The sequence below is a fragment of the Erythrolamprus reginae genome, chromosome 9, assembly GCF_031021105.1.
Source record: "Erythrolamprus reginae isolate rEryReg1 chromosome 9, rEryReg1.hap1, whole genome shotgun sequence".
NCBI classification, from domain to species: domain Eukaryota; kingdom Metazoa; phylum Chordata; class Lepidosauria; order Squamata; family Dipsadidae; genus Erythrolamprus; species Erythrolamprus reginae.
In genome coordinates, this window is record NC_091958.1 from 56,237,254 (window position 1) to 56,259,833 (window position 22,580).

A 22,580-nucleotide genomic window follows, 5' to 3' on the forward strand; every position below is an offset into this window, starting at 1 on the left:
GAGTACCGGACCAGATTATCTCAGGGACCGCCTTCTGCTGCACGAATCCCAGCGACCGGTTAGTTCCCACAGAGTGGGTCTTCTCCGGGTCCCGTCAACTAAACAATGCCGCTTGGCGGGACCCAGGGGAAGAGCCTTCTCTGTGGTGGCCCCGGCCCTCTGGAATCAACTCCCCCCAGAGATTAGAATTGCCCCCATCCTCCTTGCCTTTCGTAAGCTACTTAAAATCCATCTCCGCCGTCAGGCATGGGGGAATTGAGATCCTCTTTCCCCCTGTCTGTATGTATGTTTGGTTTTTTATATTAATGGGTTTTTTAATCATTTTTAGTATTTATTGGATTATTATTGTACATTGTTTTATTACTGTTGTTAGCCACCCCGAGTCTCCGGAGAGGGGCGGCATACAAATCAAATCAAATCAAATAAAATAAAATAAATAAAATAAATAAAATAAATAAAATAAATAAAATAAATAAATAAATAAATAAATAAAATAAAATAAAATAAAATAAAATAAAATAAAATAAAATAAAATAAAATAAAATAAAATAAAATAAAATAAATAAAATAAAATAAAGAATAGAATAAGAAGTAGAGAATAGAATAGAACATACATTTGATGAGAATCAATAGAATAGAATAGAATAGAATAGAATAGAATAGAATTTTTTATTGGCCGGGTATAATTGGACACACAAGGAATTTTTCTTTGATTTATATGTTCTCAGTATACATAAAAGAAAAGATACATTTGCCAAGAATCGGAATAGAATAGAATTCTTTATTGGCCAAGTGTGATTGAACACACGAGGAATTTGTCTTTGGTGCAGATACTTTCAGTGTACATAAAATAAAAAATACATTTGTCTAGAATAGAACAGAACAGAATAGAATATATTTATTGGCCAAGTGTGATTGGACACACAAAGAATTTGTCTTTGGTGCAGAAGTTTTCAGTACTGTATATATAAAAGAAAAAGATCCATTTTTCAAGAATCATGTGGTACAACACTTAAGGATTGTCCTAGGGGTCAAATAAGCAATGAGGAAACAATCAATATTAATAAAAATCTTAGGATGCAAGCAACAAGTTCCAGCCCTACAGTCATAAGTGGGAGGAGATGGGTGATAGGAATGATGGGGGGAAACTAGTAAAATACTGGGAACTGAAGTCCAACAGGTGTTAAAAGTTCTCAAGTTGGGCACCTCTGGTGTAAATGATCCCCTTCATCCAGCCTGTAAAAGCACACGTTTTTATTCATTCTCCCCTTGCAGAGAGAAGAAAAAGGAGACGGGATAAGTGATTTTTTTCCCCTTCTTCTCCAACCGGGTGTCCCCTCCAAATATTTTAATCCTGGTTTCTTTGGAAGGGCCATCCCAAGCCTCGGTCCAAGATGTAGTTCAGCTGTGCTTTAACCACAATCATATCCTAAATCCTCCATGGCATTTTTCTGCACTGACCTCCCTACCCTCAAATCTGTTAATTTTTCACAGAGATTCTTGGCTTCTGGGGCAAAACCTTCCCTCCATTGCTTTTAATTTTTAACCCACTGCTCCAGTTCTGTAGATTTCATCCGTCTGTAACTCAGCAAAATTGCTGACCGTCCGAGGGAATCCAGCTCAGAAAAACCAGCCTTGGCTCTTTTATATTCTACTCGCCATATATCGTCTTACCTTTTTTATTTATTTTTTATTTATTTATTCATTTGTCCAATACACAAATGCATAGGAAGAAAAATAGATGTGATAATATAAAAGAGGGTGAAAGTGAACTTAGAGGAGAGGATATATGAAAGGAAGAGAATACATAAGATAGGTGAAAGAAAGGAAAGACAATTGGACAGGGGACAAAGGGCACACCAGTGCACTTATGGACGCCCCTTGCCTCTTAGGAATCTGGAGAGGTCAATCGTGGAGAGTCTAAGGGAGAAATGTTGGGGGTTCGGGGTTGACACAATTGAGTCCGGTAATGAGTTCCACGCTTCGATAACTCGATTGTTGAAATCATATTTTTTACAGTCAAGTTTGGCGCGGTTCGTATTAAGTTTGAATCTGTTCCGTGCTCTTGTGTTATTGCGGTTGAAGCTGAAGTAGTCATTGACCGGTAGGACGTTGCAGCATATGATCTTGTGGGCAATACTCAAATCGTGTTTTAGGCACCGTAGTTCTAGGCTTTCAAGGCCCAGGATTGTTAGTCTATTTTCGTAGGGTATTCTGTTTCGAGTGGAGGAGTGAAAGGCTCTTCTGGTGAAATATCTTTGGACATTTTCTAGGGTGTTGATGTCTGAGATGTGATATGGATTCCAGACAGATGAGCAGTAGTCTAGGATGGGTTTGGCAAAAGTTTTGTAGGCTCTTGTGAGTAGAGTGAGGTTGCCTGAGCAGAAGCTGCGTAGGATCAGGTTAACAACTCTAGAGGCTTTTTTGGCGATATTGTTGCAGATATCGTCCCATCAATTGTCGCAGGTCAGTTTCATTGACCAAATTCATCCTTTTATCCCTAATCTCAAATTGAATGTGGTCCACCATGTACCAGTACCAATTTTGCACTGTCCATTTTGTCGCATCCTTCCAACCCAAGACTATTACCGGCTGAGCGCTTTCTATCGCTTGTTTTATTTCTCTAAATTTTCCCATCGCATTAATTTTGACTAATACTGCCATTTCCTTAGTAATTATCCATCGTATATTTAACATCCTATTAATATCCTCTTGCACTTTTTGCCAAAAGTTCTGCACTACCGGGCATTCCCAAAACATAGGCATAAACACTCCTTTATCTTGGCACCCATGCCAACAAATACCCTTAACATTTTGCTGAAAGTATGCGAGTTGAACTTATGTAATATTTTCCTTCTCATTTCCCTAACTCTTGTATTCTTAGTTTTCCTTATATTCTCCACTATTATTATTATTATTATTTATTAGATTTGTATGCCGCCCCTCTCCGAAGACTTGGGGCGACTCACAACAGTAATAAAAACAATATAGCAGTGGAACAAATCTAATATTAAAAAACATATAAAACCCCATCATTATTTAAAAAAAACCAAACAGCATATTCATACCAAACATAAAACAAAGTGTAAAAAAGCCTGGGGGGAAAGTGTCTCAACTCCTCCATGCCTGGCAGTATAAGTGAGTCTTGAGTAGTTTACGAAAGACAGGGAGGGTGGGGGCAGTTCTAATTTCTGGGGGGAGTTGGTTCCAGAGGGCTGGGGCCGCCACAGAGAAGGCTCTTCCCCTGGGGCCCACCAAACGACATTGTTTAGTCGACGGGACCCGGAGAAGGCCAACTCTGTGGGACCTTATCGGTCGCTGGGATTTGTGCGGTAGCAGGCGGTTCCGGAGGTACTCTGGTCCAATGCCATGTAGGGCTTTAAAGGTCATGACCAACACTTTGAATTGTGACCGGAAACTGATCGGCAGCCAATGCAAGCCATGGAGTGTTGGAGAAACGTCTTGTCTGGGTTGAGTTTGAGTTTGTTGACACCCATCCAGACCCCAACAGCCTCCAGGCACCGGCACATCACTTCCACTGCTTTGTTGACTGGACATGGGGTGGAGATGTATAACTGGGTATCATCGGCATATATTGATGATACCTCACCCCATATTTTTCATCTCTTGGGCCTCTACTTGTATCTCACTTTGCCACCATTTAGTCAATCCTTGGATCACATCCCTGTCTGACTGCACTAACATCTTATATAAAACCAGCCTTGGGTGGACCCAAGCTCGGATGGACATTTGAAAGAGCCTGGTGATCACGCGTGTTAGTTATAAATTCACTTTGTGTTGACCCATCCCAGCTGTTGCCCCAGGCAACATGAAAGCTGTGTTTTTACCAAAAAGTTTTGGAAAAATCAAAGTCCACAGCTTTTTCTGCCTTCGGCTGCTTTGAAACCCCCCACAGCTTTGAGAAGGGGCCTCTTGCTTTCTCTTGCGAAATCTGACATCTGGTCTGAGTCCTAGTTTCTTGGTTCTTGGTGTTAACATTGATAATGAAAAAAAAATCTTTTACATAGGATTTCTGCTTGGTAATTAGGACATCTGAATTTAAACCTACCTGGGATAAACATAGAAACATCCTAAGATAAAATACAGGAAATAGTATAAGGGCAGACTAGATGGACCAGGAGGGCTTTTTCTGCCGTCAGTCTTCTATGTTTCTATGAATGAAGAAGGAAGAAAAGAGAAGGAAGGAAGGAAGGGATGAAGGAAGGAAAGAAGGAAGGAAGGAAGAAAGGAAGGAAGGAAGGAAGGAAGGAAGGATCCATAGGAACTGAATGTAAACATGCCGGGGATAAACATGGATCCATCCTAAGACAAAATACAGGAAATAGTATAAGGCCAGACGAGATGGACCAGGGGGTCTTTTTCTGCCGTCAATCTTCTATGTTTCTATCTCTTGTTTTTGTTTTTTAATCTATGAATCTTTTTTTAACAGTGCTCGCTTTACACCTATGGAACTTAATCAAAGATATTTGAGCCCTAGATATTAAAGCCTTAGATATTACTTGCGGGACCGCCTTCTGCCGTACGAAGCCCAGCGACCAGTTAGGAACCAAAGAGTGGGTCTTCTCCGGGTCCCGTCAACTGCTAGACAATGTCTATAGGCAAAGTTGGCTCTTCTATGACTTGTGGACTTCAACTCCGAGAATTCCTGAGCCAATCATGCAAGCTCAGGAATTCTGGGAGTTGAACTCCCGTGTCATAGAAGAGTCAATTTTGCCTACTCCTGACCTTGGGGAAGGGCCTTCTCTGTGAGGGCCCCCCAGCCCTCTGGAATCAGCTCCCTTTGGAGATTCGCACTGCCCCCACCCTCATCGCCTTCCGCAAGAGTCAAATCAGGAGCAACCCATCACTGATTCTGCCCAAGGAATAGAGAGAAGGTGATGGTGATTGATTGATTGATTGATTGATTGATTGATTGATTGGATGGATTTATATCTCCATGCAAGCTGGCGGGACTGTAGGGAAGGGCCTTCTCTGTGGCCGCCCCGGCTCTATGGAATCGACTCCCCCCTGATGTCCATAATGCTCCCACCCTATTGGCCTCCTGTAAGGCCATGAAGACCTGGCTTTGCCGACAGGCCTGGGGGCCATGAACCAACAATAATGGCCAAATTGTATGAATGTTTAGTACGCATGTTGGGTTAGTTTATTGTGTTTATTAGGGTTTTTAATTAATGGTTTTAAAACTCAGTTTTTATATTTGACTTCTCTTTATTGTCTTGTATTTTGTTGCAAGCCGCCCTGACTCCTTCGGGATTGGGTGGCATAGAAGTCAAAAAATGTAGTGTAATGTCAGTTAGGTTTCCCGCAATGAAAATTGTTCCAAAAAAAAAGAGAAAGGAAGAGAAGAGAGGAAGCCATGAGGGTCTTCTTATCTGAGGAGGCCTCCTCAGATAAGTACAGGGGATGGACAGAAAAATGGAAACACCTTGCAGCTCTTCCGTGGAATCCAGATTTGTGAAGCTCCCTTCGAACAGTTTTGGTGGAAACTGGGTCCTGTACGTGTCTATTGAGCTCTGCAGTGATTTTAGGAGCTGTGGTCTTGCGATCCGCTCTAACCATTCGCTTTAGAGTCCAACGGTCTCTCTCAGACAACTTCAACTTTCAACCAGGCCTGTGCTTGGCTAAGGACGTTTTCCCTTCTCTTTCAAAAGCAGTTATGAGTTTTGAGACATGACCTCTGGAAACGCCAAACATTCGGGCACTTTCTGTTACACTAGCGCCTGCCATTTGAGTACCAACAATTTGGCCTCTTTGAAAGTCTGAGAGCTCTGCCATTTCTAGAAGGTTACAACCAATTTCCTTAAATTTCTGTACAAAAAAAAGGTAGTCTAAAAAAACATATCAAATAACAGAATTTTTTTAAAAATTAAAATATGTCAAGTTTGGATCGATTTGAACATGTTCAAACATTATGATGCCAAAAAGTCAAGTGTTTCCATGTTTTTGTCCACCTCCCTGTATCTATTATGTAAGATCCTCCAACTTCCTTGTCACTCCACCAATTATTGCTTCCAGGAGTTACAAAAGTCCAGCATTTTGTGACATTCTGTATTCTGGCCAACCTGCATTGGATTTGAAAGGATTTCACCTTTCTAATACTCTCCTGTTCCCTTGGCCAAATGTCCTATTTTTGACAGATTACCCCTGTTCTGTTTAAGATGAAACAAATTCTCCGAATTCTGCTTTGAATGCCAATTGAAGATGAAATGTGCCTTAAATCAATACATTTGTTGGCTCAAGTAAGTGGTGAAAACTCACATTGTAAAAAAAAAAAAATGCATTGGATCCTGACCAGATTTGGCTTATGGGTTGTCCAGACTTTGACCGAGCCTTGGGAATGGTGGAGGCCTCTCTGATTAAATTACATGATTTCCATCTTGAAGTGATCAAGGGGATTTTGACACTTTGAGTGTCAAATTGCAACAGCCAAGCATCTGGGGGGTGGTTTGAGAAGAGGGCTGGAACTTTGGTCTGGGCCATGTCACAAATTCTCTGAATAACTGCCAAGTCGGTTTCTTACCAAATAAAAACGCTTTTTCGAAACTTGCTCCATCAGAGCCTGTCCCTACTCTTCATCTCCAAAGCTACAGTCACCATGGCTCCTTGGATACCCTTCCTCCTCAACCCAACCATCATTTTCTCTTTGATTTTGCTCCTACTATTAGCAAGTCTGTTTTTGAGCAATCTTGACAAGTCATCTGGACGTATGCCCCCAGGACCTACCCCACTCCCTATCATTGGCAATTTGCATTTGATAAATATCAAAAGGCAAGATGTCTCATTTATGAAGGTAAGGAGAAAAGGGGTGGTTGGTAAAACCTTCTGTTTTCAGCAGGAATGACCTGTATGGTCATCTCAGACTTTGCAGGTTGAGAAGTAAAGTTATGGAGATGTAACAGTATAGATAGACCTTGGTTTGATTTAAATTATGGGGTTGGTTTACTTTGGTTTAGGTCCTATTTAAACATACACTGCTCAAAAAAATAAAGGGAACACTCAAATATCACATCCTAGATCTGAATGAATAAATGAAATATTCTCCTGGAATACTTTGTTCTGTACAAAGTTGAATGTGCACAACAGCATGTGAAATTGATTGTCCATCAGTGTTGCTTCCTAAGTGGACAGTTCAATTTCACAGAAGTTTGATTGACTTGGAGTTGTGTTGTGTTGTTTAAGTGTTTCCTTTATTTTTTTAAGCAGTATATTTTGGATTGATTTAAACTGTTATATTCATATTGGCCTGGGGATAAATTAACTCTGTATGTGTAGGTAGAGTTGTCCTTTGGCTGCTATTCTATATCATGCTTACTTCATATAATCAATTCTGCTTATTAGAATTGAAAATATTACTATTTAGTTTTTTCTCCTGTATTGTTATGATTAGATATAAGGCATGAAATGGTTGAAATAAATTGAGTCTTAATGTTTGAAGATAAGTATACAGTATTTGTTTTTTTCTTCTTAAAGGGCAATTAAGAATAAATAAGGGTTAAGAAATGTATATAAGGTAAGTGAGGATACATGGAAATGATTGAAGCACCTTGGCCTAAATTTGTTAGATAAGAGAAAGTGGCCTATAAAAATGTACCAGTTAACAGCACCTTAAATTTGAATAAGAAAATGGGGGAATATTTTTTTTTTGTAATCCAGGTTATAAAATTAAAAGGAGGTAGCATGAGATGTCTACCAAAAGGAAACAGATATGAATTATTCTACTGTATTGAAAATTAAAGGTACAGTGTTCCCTCGATTTCCGCGGGGGATACGTTCCGAGACTGCCCACGAAAGTCGAATTTCCGCGAAGTAGAGATGCGGAAGTAAATACACTATTTTTGGCTATGAACAGTATCACAAGCCTTCCCTTAACACTTTAAAGCCCTAAATTGCAATTTCCCATTCCCTTAGCAACCATTTAGGTTATTACTCACCATGTTTATTTATTAAAGTTTATTAAAAAAAATATTTATTCAAAGTTTGGCAATGACACATGACGTCATTGGGTGGGAAAAACCTTCTTACAGGGGGAAAAAACCGCAAAGTATTTTTTAATTAATATTTTTGAAAAACCGTGGTATAGAGTTTTCGCGAAGTTCGAACCCACGAAAATCGAGGGAACCCTGCATGTTTTCTTGAGAAGGACATGGGGAGACATGATAGCAGTCTTCCAACATCTCAGGGGTTGCCCCAAAGAAGGAATCAAACTCTTCTCCAAAGCACCTGAGGGTAGAACAAGAAGCAATGGGTGGAAACTAAATAAGGAGAGAAGCAATTTAGAACTAAGGAGGAATTTCCTGACAGTCAGAACGGTTGATCAGTGAAACAGAAGATGCCTCCAGAAGTTGTGAATGCCCCAACACTGGAAGTTTTTAAGAAGAGAATTGTCTGAAATGGTATAGAATTTCCTGCTTGTGCAGAGGGCTCGACTAGAACAGTGATTTTCAACCTTTTTTGAGCCGCGGCACATTTTTTACATTTACAAAACAGTGGGGCACATTGAGTGGGGGCGGGGGGGTGGCTAAAAAAACTTTGGACAAAAAAAATCTCCCTTTCGCTCTATTTCTCCCTCCCTCTTTCTCTTCCTCTTTTTTTTCTCTCTCTCTCCATCCCTCTTTCTCTCTTCCTTCTTTCCTCTTTTTTGCTCTCTCTCTCTCCCTCCCTACCTCCCTCTATGTCTTTCTCCCACCTTCCCTCCCTCTCTTTCTCTCTCTCTCTCTTGCTTTCTTTCTTTCTCTCTCTTGCTCTCTTTTGCTTTCTTTCTCTCATTTTCTTTCCCTTTCTTGTTTTCTTTCTCTCTTGCTTGCTTTCTCTCTCTCTTGCTCTTTCTTTCTCTTTCTTTCTCTCTCTCTTGTTTTCTTTCTTTCTCTCTCTTGCTCTCTTTTGCTTTCTTTCTCTCATTTTCTTTCCCTTTCTTGTTTTCTTTCTTGCTTGCTTTCTCTCTCTCTTGCTCTTTCTTTCTCTTTCTTTCTCTCTCTCTTGTTTTCTTTCTTTCTCTCTCTTGCTCTCTTTTGCTTTCTTTCTCTCATTTTCTTTCCCTTTCTTGTTTTCTTTCTCTCTTGCTTGCTTTCTCTCTCTCTTGCTCTTTCTTTCTCTTTCTTTCTCTCTCTCTTGTTTTCTTTCTTTCTCTCTCTTGCTCTCTTTTGCTTTCTTTCTCTCATTTTCTTTCCCTTTCTTGTTTTCTTTCTTGCTTGCTTTCTCTCTCTCTTGCTCTTTCTTTCTCTTTCTCTCTCTCTCTTGCTTTCTTTCTTTCTCTCTCTTGCTCTCTTTTGCTTTCTTTCTCTCATTTTCTTTCCCTTTCTTGTTTTCTTTCTCTCTTGCTTGCTTTCTCTCTCTCTTGCTCTTTCTTGCTCTTTCTTTCTCTCTCTCTTGTTTTCTTTCTTTCTCTCTCTTTCTCTCTTTTGCTTTCTCTCATTTTCTTTCCCTTTCTTGTTTTCTTTCTCTCTTGCTTGCTTTCTCTCTCTCTTGCTCTTTCTTTCTCTTTCTCTCTCTTGCTTTCTTTCTTTCTCTCTCTTGCTCTCTTTTGCTTTCTTTCTCTCATTTTCTTTCCCTTTCTTGTTTTCTTTCTCTCTTGCTTGCTTTCTCTCTCTCTTGCTCTTTCTCTTTCTTTCTCTCTCTCTTGTTTTCTCTCTCTCTCTCTGAGCTTCGCGGCACACCTGACCATGTCTCGCGGCACACTGGTGTGCCATGGCACACTGGTTGAAAAACACTGGACTAGAAGACTCCAAAGTCCCTTCCAATTGTTGTTGTTGTTGTTATCTTTAGGAGTTTGGTAGCCTCTTTTCCAACTAACCAAATTTTTCAGTCTTGGAAACTTATGACTTTTCATCACCTTTGTTAGGCTATTCGATTCCTCACAGGCTTCCAATGCTCAGCCACAGTAGGTGAGGGCTCTTCAACCCTTTTTCTTCCACTTCCTCCTCCAGCTCTCCAAAACCTATGGCCCGGTCTTCACCTTCCATTTGGGGTTACAGAAGATTGTGGTGCTGGTTGGCTACGAGGCGGTGAAAGAGGCCCTCCTGAGCAAGGGGAATGAGTTTATCGACAGGCCTCCCATCCCCATATTCTCACAGATCCAACACGGGAACGGTAAGCCTGCTTGGGAATAAATAAGGTCTTTGGGGTCCAACCTTCCAACAGATGCAACTGAAGGAAAGTAGGGGGAGGTGGCCGAATCAGAATGCTCCCTCTTTAGGCTTTGACAGACAGACAGAGACAGAAAGAGATTACATGATTGACGGATGGATGGATGGATATGAATTACATAATAGAACAAAACAAAACTTTATTTAATAAACAGAAAATAAAATAGAGTGCCAAGAGCGGCACTTATCAAGTAGCTGTAACATGGCTGAACACAGAAGAGAATATAGATTGGAATGTGCCTGCTTACGTAGGCAGGCGGATGCGACATGTAGGAAAGATATGAATTGTGGGAGTGATGTAAGAGGGGGGGTGATCAGAGGGGAAAACACACATTAACTCTTTAACTACTGAATGTCTCTGTTGGCTGGCAATTCTCAGTGTGACAGTAGATAGGTAGGTACCATGTTTTCCTGAAAATAAGACACAGTCTTACATTTTTTCAAACACTGCAACTAAACACCCTTTAGTTCTTGCCAGCCTTGAAAATCTATAGAGACACAATACACAACATACATACATATTTGATCTTACCTTCAAGGCAGGGGAGATAAGACAAGTTGGTCATCCAAGACGGCTCCTGAACCGGAGGAGTTGGGCTGGAGAGGACCCTGCATTGACAGCCTTTTCGTGGTCATTTCCCTTGAGGCCACCACTCTTGGTTCCATCTATCATTGAGAGGTTTCTGCTGTCAGACCGGCTCTGATTTCTGGTCAGCTACGTTGCCGTTTCTTCTCTGCTCCATGGAGCTAGTAAGGAGAGGAATAAGGCTGACCAATGATAGGAGACCTTTGAGGGAATTCTATGACCTACGGTCCTCCTTTGATGGGGGATGAATGAAGGGCCTGTGTTCCTCAGGTGTGTTCTTCTCCGTTGGAGACCTGTGGAAGGACACGCGTCGGTTCACCTTGACCATGATGCGAGATCTCGGGATGGGCAACTCACTGATCGAAGGAAAGATCCTCGAAGAGCTCAATTTCCTGATCGAGAGGGTCGGCTCCTTTAAGGGTGAGACACGGCTTCTGTTCTTCATTGTGGGGTCTTGTATATCTTCCCTCTGCTCTTCAAATCATCCTGTTTATCTATTTATCTATTTATGATACCATGGTCTTTCGAGACTGAAAGATGCCAATGCATTTATCTATTTGATGTATTTATCATCTATTTATCTATTTATTTATTTATATATTTATCATCTATTTATCTATTTCCTCCCACTTATGACTGCATGACTGCAACTTGTTGCTTGTATCCTTAATATTTTTATTAATATTGATTGTTTCCTCATTGCTTATTTGACCCCTATAACAATCATTAAGTGTTGGACCTCTTGATTCTTGAAAAACGGATCTTTTTCTTTTATATACAGTGAGAGCATCTGCACCAAAGACAAATTCCTTGTGTGTCCAATCACACTTGGCCAATAAAGAATTCTATTCTGTTCTGTTCTGTTCTATTCTATTCTCTATTCTATTTTCTATTCTACCCTATGTTGTGGTTCAGTCTGGGACCCCTCCGGGAATGGCTGACCTTCTGTCGGTTTCCAGCTCAGAGGGAGAGGCTGAGGAACAGGAGGTGCAGACTGACGAGGAAGAGGAATCCCAGGCTGAAGAAGAAGGACAGCCAGAGTCCCACCAGGGGGAGCTCTCCCCAGCAAGCAGCCTGGATTCCTTAGGGGAAAATGCTCAAGACATCATAGATATGCGACAAAGGAGAGCTAATCAGAGACGGACTCAATTGGCTAAGTATTTCCAGCATTAGAGGTCACAGCTGGGTTTGGGTGTGGTGCTCTTGGGAAAGGATAAAAGGCGGACCCACCCTTCCTGGCTTGTGGAGTTTTATCTTGGAGATTCGTGAGACCTGTCTGTGAACTTTGGTGGCTTACAATCCTGGTTTGTGCCTTGGACTATTGAAACCTTGGGGGGGGGGTGCCAGCAAGAAGCTTGTGGTATTGACTGGACATCAGGACCCTGCTGTAACGTATTATAGCCTGTCTGTTGTGAAGACAGGTTTTCCTTTGTGCTTATTTTTTCCAGCTATAAAATACTTTTGGCTTTTACCAGAGTGTCTGGCTGTTTTTTCAGTTGGTGTTGAGGTCTGGGAAAACCCAGACAGAACACCCTATCCTATTCCATCCTATTCTATTCTATCCTATCCTATTCTGTCTGTCTGTCTATCTATCATAATCTAACTATCTATCTATCTATCTATCTATCTATCTATCTATCTATCTATCTATCTATTTGATTAAATAAATTTGTATGCCACCCATTCTTGAAGGACTCTTGCAACAATAAAAACAATAAACAAGATATGCAATTAATAAGCAGCAATGACAATAATATTAAATATGTTATTAAATCTCATTCATGCAATCACACAATATCATACAACCCAATTCGTATCTTATCGAGGCCGGAATCAAGAGGAGGGTCAATTCTTCTTCTTTCTTTCTTTTTTTAAGGTGAGCCTTTTCCATTGAAGACCTTCTCCGAAGCTCCAACCAATATCACCTTCACCATCCTCTTTGGAGACAGGTTTGACTACGCCGACCCAACTTTCACCACCCTCTTAAGACTCATTTATGACGTCATGAGTCTTCTGGGCGATCCAGCCTTACATGTAAGGTGGCCTTCCTTGTTTTTCCTAGCAAAAGAGCAAAGAGCATTCAGAGGGGTCCAAAGGGGCTTTTTCAAGAGGCAGACTGGACTTTTGGGTTTTTTGCTTCCCATCCAAGAACCTTCTTCAGCACTGACTGGATGGTGGGGAACGGAAGGATTTAAACTCCTTGTAGACAGAACTGGTCATTTGCGTTATTTTTAGAGTTTTGTCTGTGTGACTATAATATTGCTGTGTGCTAAATATTGGTCTGTGTATTATACTTATGTATTAATGTGCCTTCTGTCCCCTGTCCAATTATTATTTATTATTATTTTATTATTATTATTATTATTATTATTATCTATTGGATTTGTATGCCGCCCCTTTCCGCAGCCTCGGGGTGGCTAACAACAATGATAAAAAACAACATGTAACAATCCAATTTAATAAAACAACTAAAAACCCTTATTATAAAAACCAAACACACATACAAACATACCATACATAACTTGTCTCTCCTTTATCTCCTTTATCTTTTCTTCCTTTCATATATCTTCTCCTCTATTTTTATATCTTTTCTCCTATCCTTTTCTTTGTGTTCAGTTCCGGAGACCTCACCTACAAAAAGATATGGATAACATTGAACAGGTCCAAAGACGGGCTACAAGAATGGTGGAAGGTCTTAAGCATAAAACGTATCAGGAAAGACTTAATGAACTCCATCTGTAGAGTCTGGAGGACAGAAGGAAAAGGGGGGACATGATCAAAACATTTAAATATGTTAAAGGGTTAAATGAGGTCCAGGGGGAAAGTGTTTTCAATAGGAAAGTGAACCCAAGAACAAGGGGACACAATCTGAAGTTAGTTGGGGGAAAGATCAAAAACAACATGAGAAAATATTATTTTACTGAAAGAGTAGTAGATCCTCGGAACAAACTTCCAGCAGACGTGGTTGGTCAATCCACAGTAACTGAATTTAAACATGCCTGGGATAAACACAGATCCATCCTAAGATAAAATACAGGAAATAGTCTAAGGGCAGACTAGATGGATCATGAGGTCTTTTTCTGCCGTCAGTCTTCTATGTTTCTATATATTACTACTTGTCTATTCTCTTCAATGTGTATTGTGTATTGGACAAAATAAATAAATAAATAAATAAATAATTTTCTTTTTTTCAAATTTGCATTTATGGATCCTGTTTGGAAAAAGGCAGTAGCTCCCCCTAAAAGCAAAAAATTATTTGGTGTTTTTTAAAGGAGAGAGAGAAAAAGAAGGAGAAATAGTTGCTCTTCGCACCTTGAAAATGTTGACTTAAAATTTGAGCCTTTCCATAGAAAAGGATTTCCACAGTTGAAGCTCTGAAGCCCCCCCAGTTTCTGCACAAACCTAAAAACGAGACCCCTAAAAACACTGACTCCAAGAAATTTAGGCCCCCCTTGAACGAAAGGGCACCAGAGCGACACCATCACTGCAACGTTGTTCTCGTGTGTAGGTTTTGCCTTGACTTGTTTGTTCCTTTCCAGCTGTATAACGTCTATCCGTTCCTGGGATTCCTTCTCAAACCCCATAAGGCCATCCTGAAAAGGGTCGAGGAAACCCAGGTCATCATCGAGAAATACATGCAAGCCAGCAAGGAGACGCTCAGCCGGAACCAGCTGCAGAGCTACATCGACACCATGCTGTTCAAGCAGCAACAAGAGGTGGGGAGTCCCCCAGGCTGGGCTGACTTGGGCCTCTTTCTCTCCTCGGTTGGGAAATCCCAGAAAACATAACCGTGTCCTAAAACAATTTTCCATATCAGTATTCCTGAGGTGTATAGGATTACAATTCTTCTTTCTTGTTCTCATTTTTCTCTCTCCCTCTCTTTCTTTCTCTCTATCTCTCCTTTTCTCTTCCTCTCTTTCTCGCTCTTTCTCTCATTTTTTATTTTTCTTTGTTTCTCTCTTTCTTTGTTTCTTTGTTTCTCTCTCTCTTTATCTCCTTTTCTTTCTTTCTTTCTTTCTTTCTTTCTCTCTTTTTCCTTTCTTTCTCGCTTTTTGTTTCTCTCTCTTTCTCTCTCAAAACGCACACATACATGCGCCAATCTGCCTTCCCAGTCCACATTCTCTCTCTCTCTCTGTTTCCTTTTCTCTTTCTCTCTTTCTCCTGTTTCCCTCTCTCTTTCTTTGTTTCTCTCTCCCTCTTTCTCTCCTTTTTCTCTTTCTCTCAGTCTTTCACTCTCTTTCTCTCCTTTCTTTCTCTCTTTTTGTTTCTCTCACTCTCTCTCACGTACATGCATCAATCTGCCTTGCCAGTCCACATTCTCTCTCGCTCTCTCTTTCTCTGTTTTTCTGTTTCTGTTTCTCTTTATTTCTCTCTCTTTCTCTTTATTTCTCTCCTTTTCTCTCTCTCTTTCTTTCTCCCTCCCTCTCTCTCTCACACACACGCGCAGCAATCTCCCTTGCCAGTCTTTGGTTTCATCAGACCCGGGTTTTGCCTCTTGTTTGTTTAAGGGAGCGAATGGCAAGAAGAACGTATTTGACAACCGCAACGTCATGGCCTCTGTTCTTGACCTGGTCATGGCTGGGACGGAGACCACGGCCACCACTCTGCAGTGGACCATTCTGATGATGATGAAATACCCAGAGATACAGAGTAAGGTGGAATTCCCTTTTGCAAAGACTGAATTGGGGGGTGGGGGTGATTCCCCACAAGTCGTAGGTCACTTAGAAGCGGCCCTTGAGCCAGGTTTACCCCTCCCGCTGTTATCTACCTTCAAGCCACGTGGCTTCCCCTCCCACGCCGTCGGTCAGTGGCCCCCAGGAGAAAAATTGCAACTCCAAGTCCCCAGCAACAGTTCTAAATGAGTCAAGGGCCACAGAGTCCCTCACCTGGATCAGGAAAAGCAGAGGTGGCAGTTAAGTCCCTCCAAAGCAGAGGTAGGCAAAGTGGGCTCTTCTATGACTTATGGCAGTGTTTCCCAACCTTTTTTGAGCCACGGCACATTATTCACATTTACAAAAACCTGGGGAACATTAAGGGGGGGGGAGCTAAAAAAAGTTTGGACAAAAAAAATCTCTCTCTTCCTCCCTTTCGCTCTATTTCTCTCTCCATCCCTCTTTCTTTCTCTCTTCCTTCTTCCCTCTCTTTTTTGCTTTCTTTCTCTCTCCCTCCTTCCCTCCCTCTATGTCTTTCTCTCTCCCTCCTTCCCCCCTCTGAGCTTCGCTTCACGGCACACCTGACCATTTCTCGCGGCACACTAGTGTGCAGCGGCACACTGGTTGAAAAACACTGACTTATGGACTTTAACTTCCAGAATTCCTGCGCCAATCATGCTAGCTCAGGAATTCTAGGAGTTGAAGTCCACACGACACAGAAGAGCCCACTTTGCCTACTTCTCCTCCAAAGGAACTTGAATATTTACATATTCAAGGGTGAAAAAGTCATGATCTGCATTTAGGCATGAAAAACAAAATGCACAGGTACACTATATGTGGTGCATTGCTCAACAGTAGCAACTGTGAGAGGGGTCTTGGAGTCCTAGTGGACGGCCATTTAAATAGGAGCCAGCCGTGTGCAGCAGCTGCCAAAAAAGCCAACACAGTTCTAGGCTGCATCAACAGAGGAAGAGAATCAAGATCACGTGAAGGGTTAATTCCACTTTATAAGGCCACACTTGGAATATTGCATTCAGTTTTGGTCACCAGGATGCAAAAAGGATGTTGAGATTCTAGAACAAGTGCAGAAAAGAGCAACAAAGATGATTTGGGGACATGAGGCTAACACATATGAAGAACGGTTGCAGGAACTGGGTATATCTGGTTTAATGAAAAGAAGAACCAGGGGAGACATGATAGCAGTCTTCCAATATCTCAGGAGTCAACCTATCCTCCAAAGCACCTGAGGGAGAACAGGAAGCAATGGATGGAAGTTAAACAAGGAGAGAAGCAACTTAGAACTAAGGAGAAATTTCCTGATAGTTAGAACAATTAATCAGTGGAACCTCTTGCCTCCAGAAGTTGTGAATGCTCCAACACTGGAAGTTTTTAAGCAGATGTTGGATAACCATCTGTCTGAAGTAGTGTAAGGTTTCCTGCCTAAGCAGGGGGTTGGACTAGAAGACCTCCAAGGTCCCTTCCAACTCTGTTGTTGTTGTTGTTGTTGTTGTTGTTATTATTAAAGTTTAGATGGTGGTTATTAGCTTGATCTCCTTGAGATTTCTGCAGTTGAAGAGCAGGTCAAAGAACACAACTTTAGCTTCCTGGCCTTGACTTTTCGACCGCTCCCCCTGCAGGGAAGGCCCAACAGGAAATCCAGGGAGTCCTTGGATCAGAACGCCTGCCACTCTACGAAGACAGGAAGCGGATGCCCTTCACCAACGCCGTGATTCATGAGGTCCAGCGGTTTGCTTCGATCGTGCAACATTTCCCACGCTGCACCACCGTGGACACCCACTTCCGAGGCTACTTTATTCCAAAGGTAGGACCTGGGAGGGGGCGCTCAGCATCCCAAGTGGTGGTGGTGGGAGCTTTGTGGAGAATGGGGGGGTGGGGGGTCCATGAAGCAGGGGCGAAATCCAGTAGGTTCTGACACGTTCTGGAGAACCAGTAGTGGAAATCTTGAGTAGTTCAGAGAACCAGCAAATACCACCTCTGGCTGGACCCAGAGTGGGGAGGGAAGGGGGATTCTGCAGTAAATGTAATTTAATTTAATTTAATTTCATTTCCATGCCGCCCAATCCCAGTGGGACTCAGAGTGGCTATTTTATTTTGTTATCTCTATCTCTATCTCTCTCTCTTTATTTATTTATCCCCCCTCTCTCTCTTTATCTCTATCTATCTATCTATCTATCTCACTCACTCCCTCTCTCTCTATTTATCTCTTTCTATTTATTTCTCTATCTATCTATCTAATCTCTCCCTCTCTCTCTCTTTATTTCTTTCTATCTCTCTCTCTCTCTCTCTCTATTTATCTCTCTCCCCCTCTCTGTCTATCTATTTATTTCTCTCTCTCTGTCTATCTATCTCTCTATTTATCTCTCTCTCTATTTATCTCTCTCTCTATTTATCTCTCTCTCTCTCTCTATTTATATCTCTCTATCTCTCTCTCTATCTCTCTCCTCTCTCTATCTCTCTATCTATCTATTTATCTCTATCTATCTATCCTATCTCTCTCTCTCTCTCTCTATTTATCTCTCTCCCTCTTTCTCTCTCTATTTATCTCTCTCTCTCTATTTATCTCTCTCCCCCTCTCTCTCTATCTATTTATTTCTCTCTCTCTGTCTATCTATCTCTCTATTTATCTCTCTATTTATCTCTCTCTCTCTATTTATTTATCTCTCTCTCTCTTTATATCTCTCTATCTCTCTCTCTATCTCTCTCCTCTCTCTATCTCTCTATCTATCTATTTATCTCTATCTATCTATCCTATCTCTCTCTCTCTCTATTTATCTCTCTCCCTCTTTCTCTCTCTATTTATCTCTCTCTCTCTCTCTATTTCTCTCTCTCCCCCTCTCTATCTATTTATTTCTCTCTCTCTGTCTATCTATCTCTCTATTTATCTCTCTATTTATCTCTCTCTCTCTATTTATTTATCTCTCTCTCTCTCTCTCTTTATATCTCTCTATCTCTCTCTCTATCTCTCTCCTCTCTCTATCTCTCTATCTATCTATTTATCTCTATCTATCTATCCTATCTCTCTCTCTCTCTATTTATCTCTCTCCCTCTTTCTCTCTCTATTTATCTCTCTCTCTCTCTCTATTTATCTCTCTCCCCCTCTCTATCTATTTATTTCTCTCTCTCTGTCTATCTATCTCTCTATTTATCTCTCTCTCTCTCTCTATTTATCTCTCTCTCTCTCTCTTTATTTATATATATATCTCTCTCTCTATCTCTCTCCTCTATCTCTCTATCTATCTATTTATCTCTATCTACCTATCTATCCTATCTCTCTCTCTCTCTCTATTTATCTCTCTCCCTCTTTCTCTCTCTATTTATCTCTCTCTCTCTCTCCCCCTCTCTATCTATTTATTTCTCTCTCTCTGTCTATCTATCTCTCTATTTATCTCTCTCTCTCTCTCTATTTATCTCTCTCTCTCTATCTCTCTATCTCTCTCTCTCTCTATCTATCTATCTCTCTCCTCTCTCTATCTCTCTATCTATCTATTTATCTCTATCTATCCTATCTCTCTCTCTCTCTCTCTCTCTCTCTCTCTCTCTCTCTCTCTCTCTTTAACTCTCTGTCTGTCTGTCTGTCTGTCTGTCTGTCTGTCTGTCTGTCTGTCTGTCTATCTATCTATCTATCTATCTATCTATCTATCTATCTATCTATCTATCTATCTATCCTGAAGGACTCGGGGCGGCTTACAATAACATTAAAAAGTACAGTTAACAATAAAAAGAAGTCAAGTACAAATTAAAACAATAACCCCTAGTTAACCCACAACTCAACAATCCAACAAAAAAAAAAAACCCTGCTACACCCACCAAGCTGCACCCAAAGAACTGATAGTAAAAAAAAATTGGATTTCACCACCGCCATGAAAGTCCATATTATGTTGACTTTGACCATCTGGGTTCAGGATTCTGGCTATGAGGTCAACCTTGAACCTCTCCCTTCCTCCCTGAAAAGGTGGAAGCGTCGGCTCCTCCTTCATGATCTGATTTCTCAATTTGCTTCTGCTGCAGGGGACGCCCGTGTTTCCTTCTCTGACATCCTCGCTTTATGACGAGACCCAGTGGGAGACCCCCAACAGGTTTAACCCCAACCATTTCCTGGATGCTGAAGGGAACTTTGTGAAGAAGGAGGCCTTCCTGCCTTTCTCCATAGGTGGGTGAAGAAGACCTCCACGGGAGGAGGACAAAGGGGGTCTAGGAAAGAGAGGAGGCGGGTTGGGATGGCCAACCATGGAAACTTGAAGAGACTTGTGGTTCTCACCTTTCTAATGCCGCGACCCCTTAATACAGTTTCCTCATGTTGTGGTGACTCCCAACCATAAGTCTAGCGCCAAATCCCCCCAGTGGAGCTTGATTGGCAGGAATGTCAAAGGGACACCCCCACTGTAAACGATTGATTGGTCAGATTGTAAAAATATGTCCCAAGGTGCCAGAATAGAAACTTTAGTTCCTAACACCAGGGGAAATTTGCCTTCCCCCCCAGGGTCTTAGGTGACCCCTGTGAAATGGTCATTTGACGCCCCAAAGGGGTCTCGACCCCCAGGTGGAGAACCACTGTTTCCTTGGAGGTTTCTCTGTCTCTTGTTTTAAAAATGACCTTGGGGTACTTGTTGCAGGTCGCAGGAACTGCCTGGGAGAAAATCTGGCCAGGATGGAACTCTTCATCTTCGCAGTTGGGTTGTTGCAAAGGTTCACATTTCAAGCCTCACCTGGCATGAGAGAAGAAGACCTGCAGCTTACAACCGAGCCTGCCTTCACCCGGAGGCCACATTCCTACTCCACCTGTGCTGTGCCCGTCAACTAAGTCCAGGTTCCTCAACCATGAAGAGGTGGGGACTTCAGCTCCCAGAATTCCCCAGCCGCACTCCTGTCTCTTGATTTAATCCAGTATTCTACTCTTTCCCAACTACGTTGGTAATCTTACAGCAGCGTTTCTTAAACAATCTGAAGTTAGTTGGGGGAAAGATCAAAAGCAACATGAGAAAATATTATTTTACTGAAAGAGTAGTAGATCCTTGGAACAAACTTCCAGCAGACGTGGTTGGTCAATCCACAGGAACTGAATTTCAACATGCCTGGGATAAACATATATCCATTGTAAGATAAAATACAGGAAATCGTATAAGGGCAGACTAGATGGACCATGAGGTCTTCTTCTGCCGTCAGTCTTCTATGTTTCTATGTTTCTTGGCTAATTTAACAGGGAGGGACTCCAACTTTGCAGAATTCCCCAGGCAGCTTTGCAAGCTGGGGTTTGCCCAGTGAAGAGCTGCAAATTGTTTTACTACCAAAATGTGGGCATGGCTTATTTTGTGGGCGTGGCTTACCAGTGGCTTGATGATCATGTGACCAAGGGTGGTGGCTTAAAGGTCATGTGACTGGCTTAAAGGTGGCCAACTTGATGTCACTCACGTCGAGGGATTGGGTTAGGGTGCCTGGCCTCTCCTCGCCTCAAAGAGAGACAATTTCCCTCTCTATTTGCTATGACTGGACATCCAAAATATATCTTTAATTCTATGTATATATGCCCTGTGTGTACATACGTGTTACACACAGGCACACAAAAATATACATTATCTACTATACAAAGTGTATGTACACGCAAACACACACAGCTCTTCTAAAATTATACACATTCAACTTCATTTACTGCGATAGGAAAAACATACCCAGAGCCTAAAAGGAAAAAAAAGAAAAAAAATCAATTTTTTTTCTACCGGTTCTGCGTACCTGGCCATACCTGTAGGAGCCCATCACTGGGAAATTCTGGGAATTGAAAGGCTCACCTTTTAAACTATCTGAGGTTAGGAAACACAGATCTAACACTAATTTAGAAGTTTTCCTGTGCAAGCGAGTTAGAGCATCTAAGCCTCATTGACAAATACAGTTCCGTTACCCTTTGCAAAATACTTGGGACCGCACTTTATTTTCAGACTGAAATTAAATTGAGAGAGGGTGCTAAATGAATATTACTGCCATTAAAGTGTATTGCAAATACGTGAAGCTGTTTGTGTCCAGTCGCTATTGCCATCCATTTCTTGACAAGTAGGAAATTATTATTTACGTAATTTATTATTTACGGGATAACTAGCAACTTCAAATCTCAACCCATAAATGCTCTGTCTTAGACACTGGCAAAAAGAACCAGAACACAGAATACAAACTGGAAGGAGACAACTTTGTAGATGACCCTCTATTAAGGACCTTGGAATTCTCATATCTAATGACCTACCTAAGTGCTGGAGCCCATTGTAACAACATTGCTAAAAAAAGCACTAAGAGTTGTTAACCTAATCCTACACAGCTTTTTACTTACTTACTTACTTACTTACTTACTTACTTACTTACTTACTTACTTACTTACTTACTTACTTACTCATTCATTTGTCCAATACACAAATATATAGGAAGAGAAATAGACATGTAGTAATATATAAAAGGGTAAAAGTGAACTTAGAGGAGAGGATATATGAAAGGAAGAGAATATATAAGATAGGTGAAAGAAAGGAAAGACAATTGGACAGGGGACGAAAGGCACACCAGTGCACTTATGTACGCCCCTTACTGGACTCTTAGGAACCTGGAGAGGTCAATCGTGGAGAGTCTAAGGGAGAAATGTTGGGGGTTAGGGGTTGACACAATTGAGTCCGGCAATGAGTTCCACGCTTCGATAACTCGATTGTTGAAATCATATTTTTTACAGTCAAGTTTGGAGCGGTTCGTATTAAGTTTGAATCTGTTGCGTGCTCTTGTGTTGTTGCGGTTGAAGCTGAAGTAGTCATTGACCGGTAGGATGTTGCAGCATATGATCTTGTGGGCAATACTCAGATCGTGTTTTAGGCGCCGTAGTTCTAGACTTTCTAGGCCTAGGATTGTTAGTCTATTTTCGTAGGGAATTCTGTTTCGAGTGGAGGAGTGAAGGGCTCTTCTGGTGAAATATCTTTGGACATTTTCAAGGGTGTTGATGTCTGAGATGTGATATGGGTTCCAGACAGATGAGCAGTAGTCTAGGATGGGTCTGGCAAAAGTTTTGTAGGCTCTTCTCTGGCAATATTAAATTGCTGACCAGAGCATGCAAAACATTTGCCAGACCAATCCTCAAATACAGCTCACCCGTATGGAACCCGCACTGCATATTGGACAATTGAGAGAGTCCAGAAA

The 22,580-nt window shown here is 41.4% G+C and overlaps 1 protein-coding gene across 1 annotated transcript; it reads left to right on the forward strand.

Annotated features, from left to right (window-relative positions):
- The first annotated feature begins 6,405 nt into the window (after window positions 1-6,405).
- On the forward strand, window positions 6,406-21,416 carry CYP2W1 (cytochrome P450 family 2 subfamily W member 1). Its single transcript, XM_070761400.1, has 9 exons — window positions 6,406-6,811; window positions 9,945-10,107; window positions 11,020-11,169; window positions 12,626-12,783; window positions 14,289-14,465; window positions 15,258-15,399; window positions 17,039-17,223; window positions 19,431-19,572; window positions 20,036-21,416. The coding sequence occupies exons 1-9, from the start codon at window positions 6,617-6,619 to the stop codon at window positions 20,221-20,223; spliced, it is 1,500 nt and encodes a 499-aa protein (XP_070617501.1). The 5' UTR covers window positions 6,406-6,616; the 3' UTR covers window positions 20,224-21,416.
- Window positions 21,417-22,580: the final 1,164 nt, after the last annotated feature.